The following is a 9,417-nucleotide window of genomic DNA, read 5'->3' as shown; positions in this document are numbered from 1 at the left end:
ATCTTATAATATAATAATCTCTCTTATTAAATATTATCTCTTATATTTTGGTCTTATCTCGATGCGAAAAGCTGTCAAGATCTTTCAAAAAGTCTATGAAAGATCTTGACACAGTTTTGACGTACATGACGTTTTGTTTTTCCTCTGTTCCTCACACGGCAAATGACGTCATCTTTTTCTAAATAAAGTGAACGTTTGCTATAAACCTAAAAAACTTTAATTTAAACTAAGTTAATTAAGTTATTCCATAATATTATTAGTTTATCATGGCAGATCCAAAATACGAGAATCTCCCAGGCATAGTATGTGTTTTTTGCGACGACAAGAGGGAATATTATTATTGATTTTTTGTATTTAGTCGATTTTGTATAAAAAACTAATATTTTTAGGCGTACGATCAGCCCGATGTTTATGAAACGGGTGATTTACCCGAGGCGGATCAACCGGAGCCCTACGAAGAAGAAGAAAATGAATACATCGAGCAACTACATCTTTCTGTGAAGGATTCATTTAACAAGTTCAAAGGAAAATTTCTCACAGGAAACGTTGATTTTTCGGATCGGTTAAGTAGGAAAACTCGCATAGGTTACAGGTAAGAAGGGCCAATTCCATATTTATTTTATAAATACATATTATGTAAGTTTGTCTGTCTGTTTACTAGCTTTTCAGGGCCCATCTTTTCGAATCCATTTTGATGAAATTTGTATAGAGATAGTGCAACCTGGGGATAGACCTAGAACAAACAGGAAGTTACGGGTGTCATCTATTTTGTACAGAGAAAGTTTGCATCCCAGATACAGGCCACATTATTCATGAAAATTGAAGAGTTCACATAGGATTTTTAAAAACCAAAATTCATGAGGAGAAACTTAAGGGCATCTAGTGTCTAACATGTTAGCTTTTAATATGAGTATATAAATTTTACCACATTCAGTTCAACAGTTATGGGCTTGTGTATACTTGTAGCACTGTAGCTATACTTGTAGGTCTGTGGCCAAACCCTTCTCATTCAGATAGAAGACCTGTACTCAGTAGTGAGCCGGCAATGAGTTGATGATGATGTATAATTGAACAGGGCTGGTGAATGGGAGCTCGCTGCAGCGGGTGAACCTGAGTCAACTATAGAACGATACAACAGATTGCGGTGTGAGTTCTCTGAACTGCTGGAACAGGTTACTGAGCAGCAGAACAAGGCCACTGAAAGTGAAAAGGTAAGTTTCATCATATAGCCAACACCCACCTTTTTTAGCCGTACTTTATTTCTCCACTTCCATTTTATGCTCATTTTTCTCTGTTTACTAGATAAGCTAATTATTGTACTTAATCTCTAAACTTGAACTAATTTGACAGGTCTAAGTCTAGTGCTATTTTTTCTGATTCTTCTGGGCATTTTAAAAGGGATAACAATACATATAGACCTGTCATTTAAGTTTAGTTTAGAAATTTTGTACACATCTTCATTCTGATAACATAATTTCACAATTTATATATATAATAATATTATGATGGATACAGGGTAACAGCTGATATGAAAATTATTGTTTCATTTCCATAGGATGAACATTCTAAGCTGGCGGTACAGATCAACACAACTAAGAAACTTCTGGAAGAACTAAAACTTGAAGAAGGAGAGCTAATTGATCCAAAAGCTGAAAAATTAAAGTAAGAAGTATTTCATAGAAGATGAATACACAAATTTTTTTGAATGTTAGGGAACATTGAAAAGAAAGAAGCGGCTGGTCTAAATAAACTTGGTGCCTGAACTGATGTGGAAGCTGCTAGAACAGTAATGAGATCAAACCCATTTGGTGCAATACTTCAATCGCTCACTATCCCACTGGTGGGATCAAATCCATCTAGTAGCAACACGTTGCAGTTATCCAAACTACTTTTTTGATACCTTTGTATTTAAAATATGTGTATTAATAATTTGCAGAGAATATCTTAGTGCAAATGGTAAAAAGAAACAAGGGGAGCTAGTCACCGCGCGCCTCAAGCTAAAACCAGAAGTTAACTTGGCACAGACTGCGAGAATAGCACAGCTTGAACATAGGTAAGTTGGGTTAGGTACTGGCATTTTTGGGTCATTTAATACATCTGATCTTCTTAGGATTCCGTGGCTTAAGGGTGCCAACAGGACCCTATTACCAAGCCTCCACTATCTGTTTGTCTGTCTGTCCATATGTCTGTCAGTGGTCTTGTATCTCATTAACTGAGATGTAGAGTTGAAATTTTCATAGCTTGTGTATTTCTATTGCTGCTGTAACAACAAATAATTTAAATTTCAAAATGGGCACCAATCAAATAAAAAAGAACTGTTATATGTGATCAGAATTTAATGTGTTTTAATATACTATTTATTATTTTCTTAGATTTAAAGTTTATCTGGTACTAGCAAGAATTTCTTATTTTATGCAACATTTTTATTATTTTGCATTTCAATTTATTTATTTGCTTTAATTAAATTAAATTTATTTTAGACTAGAGGATGCCCGCGACTTCGTCCGCGTGGATTTGGTTTTTAGAGATCCCGTGGGAACTGTTTGATTTTCTGGGATAAAAAGTTGCCTATGACAATAACAGGGACGCAAGCTATCTCGGTACCAAACATACAAATCTATCAAGCGGATGAGTATTTAGGAATCCCGCGGGTACTGTTTGTTTTTCCGGGATAAAAAGTAGCCTATGTCCTTCCCGGGAATGTATCCTAAGTCTGTACAAAATTTCATTAAAATCAGTTCAGCAGTTGAGCCGTGAAAGCGTAGTAGACAGACAGACAGGCACACTTTCGCATTTATAATATTAGTATAGATTAAATATTCAAAGGGGTAAAAAGGATTTGGTATTTACCAACCCTGGCATGTGAAAGTCCCTACAAGAGACCTATATCCTATGTCAGTGGGTGTCTACCGGTTGTTGATGCTGATGATGATGATGATAATAATACCAATACTTTTTAGGTTACATAAACTGGAACAAGCGGCTGGTGTCAGAGATGAAGAGGCATTTCGAAGACTCCAAGCTGCCACTGGAGAGGTATTAAAATACATATTTTATGAATCAGTCACTATTGGCAGCTGTGTAAAGCCAGCCGACGTCATCGGCTGAGAGGTTGCATGCCTCTACAGTGATACTATTTATCTTATACTAGACGATACCCGTGACTTCGTCCGTGTGGATGTAGGTTTTTAAAAATCCCATAAGAATGAAATCCTGGAATCCATGAGAATCATGAAATCCATCCTGGAAATCAAAGAGTTCCTATGGGACTTTCAAAAGTAGGTTATGTTACTCCAGGTTTTTCACTATATCCATGCAAGAAATAATGTCGATTCACTGCAGCGTGATTGAAGGACAAACCAACAAAACACCCTGTCACGTTAGTAGAGTTTTTAAAGAGATCTCTTGTTAGAGTTACTTAAAATATTAATGTTAACTTTAAGTTGTTATATATGTATTACTAGCTGATGCCCGCAGCTTCGCCCGCGTGGATTGGTCAGATACCCTGCAGCATCAGGATTGAGGAGTTGGAATCCAAATTTTTTATGAAACAATGTCGCAAAGTTCCTCTATCGATTAAAAAAGCAATGATGCAAATCGGTTCAGCAATCTCGGAGATTTCGGTGTACATAGGTAGAAAAACACAACTCCCTTCTTGAAAGTCGGTTAAAAAAGTAGCCTATGTTACACCCTGGTCAATCCTCTACTTGTATGTGAAAATCCCGTCAAAATTGGTTCAGCCGTTCCGAAGATTAGCCTTTTCAAACAGACAGACAGACAGACAAAAATTTTAAAAATGTGTGATTCAGTTATGGTATCGTTCAAATAACCATATGACTTTAATATGTGGTAGTTATTTCGAAATTACAGACAGACACTCCAATTTTATTTATTAGTATAGATGGCAGGCAACAAGTTTTTGTTTTTATGAACAGGCAACCCTGTGCGGCGCAGCGGCATCTCTCGCTAACCAAGCCACACTGTTGCGACCGGCAGATTTAGCGGCCGCTGAAGCGAGGGTCACCTCTCTCCTCACTAATGTTGAGGCTCTGAAGGCCGCCGTCCAACCTGCGGACCCTGAAGTTGAAGCCAAGGTAACTTTCCTTTTTTTATACAAAATAGCGAGCGAACGGGCTGGCGGGTCACCTGATGTTAAATGATTACCACTACCCGTGAACATTTGTAGCACCAGAGGTGCGGCCTTTCAGGAATTTGTTGGTCTGCCCCTTGAATAAACCATATGTTGTAATCTAGTGGGAACACCGCCACTTTCACACACACACACACACACACACTTGTAAATTATTTTTTTCTTAGAGTTCTCAAATTATTTCTTTTTATGAGTGTCTTGCTGGTTCTTCTCGGTAGGAAAGGCATTCCGAACCAGTGGTAAATGTCAATTCAAAAGTAGATACTTTGTAAGGTAGGAAAAGTATATTTGAATACAAATATTTCTATTATTGAGTACTAGCTGACTTTCTGAATATCTTGAAACATCATTATACCCATCACCGGCCATCACTGGACACAGGTATCTTAGAATGACAATGAGGGAAATGAGAGAGTACAAAATTTACGCAAGTAGTAATTTTGATTGAAAGAAAATAGATTTTTAATGTGATTTTTATTGATAGAATATCGAATAAACAGCCTCTTTAAAAAATCCTTCGTAAAACCAAGAGCACCTTTTTGGTTTCGTCATGTCGGTCCAAATGTTTCTAAATTTATTTTTTCTTGTCTTTACAGGTGAAGGAATTGTACAAACTATTAATACAAATAGATGGTGTATCGCATTCCGAAATTTTGGAGCGAATGGAGGCGCTCGAAGCTCTTCATAATCAAGGTAAATGTGTGACTTTTTTACTGTAGGTTTTGGTAGCCTTCTAGCTGAAGAGATCGGAAAATCGACCTACCTACTTCTTGTACAAGCCTTATTTTTTTTTCTTTTTTTCGTCCTTCATCCTTTTTTTAATCTTTATTTTTTTGCTTGCGTTTAAAATTTTCTAAAAGTACAACAATAGTAAAATATATGTGAACTTTCAGCTACTATAATTATAGCTAGCTAGTCATTATATGTGTCAATATGTGATTTCTGATTTTTTTTTCTTTTTTTAATTTTTACAGCTAGCAACTTTGGCAAGTCCCTAACAGAACTAGAAACCTTACAGAGCACCATATCAAGTGGTGTTCAAAACAACAAGGAATTACTTCAAGGTGTTCAAGAGGTCTTCGCTCACAACATAGACAGCCTACAGAAAGAAATTAAGAAGTTAGACGAAAGGATCGCGAAACTTGCTTCAGCGTGATGATACAGATTATATTAGGCGCGCTTTAAATTTTTACTTTACTCTCAGGGTTGCTATTTAAAAAATATAAGCACAGATTATACACTTGCTAGATATAAAATGAAATTGTAATAAACAGATTCTCAGTATAGTAAAATAAAAAATATTAGCAATTTTGTGTCATAATCTATTCATACTGCTTGAATCTACAATTCTTTATTTCTAGTTAATTCAAAGATGTTTCGTTGTAATTTTATTCCAGAGAATTCGAAAATTGATATATTTTTCTGTTTTACTACCTAACTTGTAATCACAATCACACATTACCAAGTGACTAACTACAATTTTCATAATATTAAATACGAATTAATTTTCCTATAATTGAATATAATTACAGTATATTCGATAGCTAGGTTTAGGTACATAGACTGCTTGATTAATTTATTTAAAAATAAAGCAATTATATAGCAAGGGTCGTTTTATTCAAGAAGGTACCTAGTGTGTGCAAAAGTAGTCCAATCTGAAGATGCAACATGGCCATTTACGCAGATCATTCAAAATTCAAAATATTTTTATTTAATGACTTTTACAAGTACTTTTGAATTGTCAAAAGCATCTACCGCAGGTTCAGATTGTCTTTCCTACCGAGAACCAGCAAGAAACTCCGCGATTGCTCTTTTCAAAGATTATGCCATGTATAAAAGTAATTGAAGTCCCGCGCATTGCCGGAGCGAGCTGCAGATTAATTCAATTGAGTATGAGTGAAATACATTGCGATCCGTTTTTGTACAATGCAGTCATACACCTCGGATTAGGCTTCGTTTTGCGTGCACCATAAGATTCCATGTAACCCACGCCACGTCAGCTTTAAGGTTGATGACCCTTTTTTCTTTTTAAAAATAAATATTATTGGCAGAGATAAATTTTCGCCTTGCAAGAAAAACATTTCAGGTTCAATTACTGGCAAGTTGCGGAAACTTCGCCAAATCACCAACATCCTTCTTGTAACTAAGTCCTTGTTCTAAACTGCAAAAAGCAGTTTTTTATTGCCAAACATGTATGTAGGAATTCCTAAAAACTGAGTTTACGTACGTACTTTTTGCAGTTAAGGTATATATATGAGACGGGTCTGCCTGCGAAATTCAAATTTAATTTGGTTTTTCGCAATTTGTAAATTAATAAGACAAAGTAGGCTTATGGCATTTTAATTCCGACAATGGCAGTATCCTCTACACAGGATTACGTAAAAATCTTTACTTGAAAGTGTTCAGTTTAAGAAATTAGTCAAAATAATGAGTTACTCACAAATTAGTCGATACTGTAACTAAACTTCTTCACTAAAACTAATAGATTTTTAAACTGGCCCCTTAAAAGAAAATATTTTTATATAAACCTGTGAAGATATTAGTCGTATTAGTTTACAGATTGTGAAAAATCAAATTAAAGAATTTCGCGGGAAGACCCGTCGCATGCACCTTAATGGAAATAGCTCAAAATAAAACAAAAATAGGTAATTTTTAGAGTTTATTTATCTTAGAACCTAAGCTTCTGGAAGAACCATTTGTTCTTTCCGCTCTTGTATCTCTCCTCGAAGCGAACTCTTGTGTTGAAGCGCAGCTTCTTGCGTTTGGAGGGGTCCTTAAGGTCTTTTGCGCTGAACTTCTCAAAGCTGAAGTCAACCGAGTAACGTGTGGGCATGAGGTGGTTGTAGTTTACTACCTGGAAGGAAAAGAAAAGAAGTTTAGATTACATAGCTCTCATCTGTACATAGCTATATGGTTTGGTTCAATCCTATGAACAGTTTACTGATGAATAGGCTGTAACACAGGTACTCTTACCACAGTTCTTAACAGGGAACTTATAACAAAAGTTCACTTCAACATCACTGGGAGGCATCAAATCTTCACTTCAACATAACTGGCAGGCATCCAACATAACTCTAGGTAGCCTATGAGTAACTTATTTTTTAGGGTTCCCTACCTCAAAACGAAAAACGGAACTTTGTTGTCTTGTTGTCTGTCTGTCCGCCCGTCCGTCGTGTCCGTCAAGAAACCCTACATATCCTATAGGGTACATACTTCCCATTGACCTAAAATCATTTTTTTGTATTTTACATCACCCATTGCCTAATATTTGACATATTATCATCGATTTAGGATCAAACCAAGAGTTTCCTCACTCTAGTTCACTCTGCCCTCACCATCCTGTATCCCTTTGTATCACTAATCAGGTATGTAAATCACCCACTGTGCAAGTTCAATGTCAGAGTTCTTTATATATTTGCTGCATGTTAGCTTTCAAAAAGATTGAGGCCTAGATGATGCCTGCAACTTTGTCCACATAGATTGCGATTTTTTTAAATCCCACTCCCACTTGGACTCTAATACTTTTCTGGGATAAAATACAGCCTATATCCATCTCTGGGATATAAGCTATCTCTGTACTAAATAGATGATGCCCATAATTTCATCAGTATGGATTTAGGTTTTGAAAAATCCCATGGGAATCCTGCTCGTCCTGCAATTTTAGATATGCATTTAAAAATTGGGTGGAAATGCCATGGAAACTCTTTGATTTTACAGGACAAAAAGATTGTGTCCTTTGCACAGGGTGAAAGCTATCTCTATATTATATTTCATCAAAATTGGTTAAACAAATGAACAGGTTTAAAGGCACATTTTCGCATTTGTAACATTAGTATGGATAGTAAGTAGTATAACATAAGTCATATTAATTACAATAATAGTAGAAACATGCTAGAAATAAGTGTCAATACATAAGTTTAACTTTTATGTGAATATCACAACTACTGATTTTATTATGTTCATTAATTTTTCACTGAGCATGTTAGGTTTGATTCTTTGGACAGTAGGTGTCATCCATTATTTCATATCTGCAGTAGATATTATCACCAAAATATACATACAATGCAAAGTTAAACATTAATAACAAATTGTAAGCACATTTTAAAATTGTAATTTTAATGCCAATTAGTTATAGAAAATATTGCATTAACAGGAACATAAGTTTATTATTTGACTCTTCTTGCAGGTAGTTTAGTTACCATGTTCATCTTTATCACTAACAAAACAACTTGTTTAGGCACCAAAACATAACCTCCAAACTGTACTCACCTTGACAAAAGGCTTTATCTTTGATCTCTTGTGGATTTTGTTCTTGCCCATCCTCTTGTGGACTTTGCGTGGATACCTATCAATACCAGCGACGAACGCATGACCATAGGGCTTGTCAGACGTCCCTTCGTCGTAGTTCTTCACTACGATGGCTTTGCGCCCTGCGTACCGGCCGCTTAGGACCAGCACCACCTTCCCAGGCTTCATAATCTTACCCATGATGGGTGTATCTGAAAATACAAAAACTAACCTTCAAATCTCACTTTAATTTTTAAACTTCCGTATTACTACACTGGGTAGGCACTTTATTTATTGGCACGACAGGTAACTATAACACGTCCTAATCTTATTTTACAATTCCAAACACTTAGGTTTCGTGTCAAAACGTATTGTTTTTCCATAGAATACATCAACTTTGGTTAGACTTGTGAGTAAAGATCCAGGTGTAAAGAAAAAAATATTTGTTGCATATTATGGTAATATAACAAATCCATGGCTGGTCCTCATTTCAACTTTTAAATTCACTCATTTCCACGGATTTATTTAGATATAATTTTCAATAAATTTTCGAAACTCACACTCTAAACCCGTTGACAAGAAAAGACCACAGACAAAAGAAATGTTATAGACTACTAGAATGACATTGACGTTGGAAGTCTAGTGCTGCCAGCATCAAAATTATATTTAAAGTATAGTCTCTTGATAACCGAATAGTCCGAAAATTATTATTGGAGTACAGTGCATAAGCGACGGTTACCATAGACTTGTCATTATTTTTCTGGCGGGAAGCACATGCAGTTTGAAAAATGGAAAAAATAAAAATTATTTAAAACTCACCGACCTATGAACAGGTACTTCACAGTACAGGTACACTACACGGTACAGGTGTACTATTAGTACTTAATAACTCTACGGGTAAAACTATGAATAAGTCGCTTGCGCAAGTCGAGCCTCAATATACTAGAGTAGTATCAGCAATTTGCGTCCAGTTTACGCGA

The 9,417-nt window shown here is 35.8% G+C and overlaps 2 protein-coding genes across 2 annotated transcripts; one reads left to right on the top strand and one right to left on the bottom strand.

Moving 5' to 3' along the window:
• The first annotated feature begins 136 nt into the window (after positions 1–136).
• Positions 137–5,756, top strand: LOC123872424 (dynactin subunit 2). The gene is made up of 9 exons (XM_045916701.1): positions 137–302; positions 390–592; positions 1,076–1,211; positions 1,556–1,662; positions 1,937–2,053; positions 2,961–3,036; positions 3,936–4,094; positions 4,747–4,843; positions 5,125–5,756. Exons 1-9 carry the CDS (start codon positions 267–269, stop codon positions 5,304–5,306), a joined length of 1,113 nt encoding a protein of 370 aa, XP_045772657.1. The 5' UTR covers positions 137–266; the 3' UTR covers positions 5,307–5,756.
• Positions 5,757–6,796: 1,040 nt separating this feature from the next.
• LOC123872433 (60S ribosomal protein L27) lies at positions 6,797–9,095 on the bottom strand. The gene is made up of 3 exons (XM_045916717.1): positions 8,998–9,095; positions 8,420–8,649; positions 6,797–7,004 (listed from the first exon to the last, which is right to left on the bottom strand). Exons 2-3 carry the CDS (start codon positions 8,636–8,638, stop codon positions 6,819–6,821), a joined length of 405 nt encoding a protein of 134 aa, XP_045772673.1. The 5' UTR covers positions 8,639–8,649; positions 8,998–9,095; the 3' UTR covers positions 6,797–6,818.
• Between the last annotated feature and the right edge of the window lie 322 nt (positions 9,096–9,417).

The sequence above is a fragment of the Maniola jurtina genome, chromosome 15 (genome assembly GCF_905333055.1).
Source record: "Maniola jurtina chromosome 15, ilManJurt1.1, whole genome shotgun sequence".
In the NCBI taxonomy this organism is placed as follows: domain Eukaryota; kingdom Metazoa; phylum Arthropoda; class Insecta; order Lepidoptera; family Nymphalidae; genus Maniola; species Maniola jurtina.
This window is presented reverse-complemented; position numbering and strand designations above follow the sequence as displayed.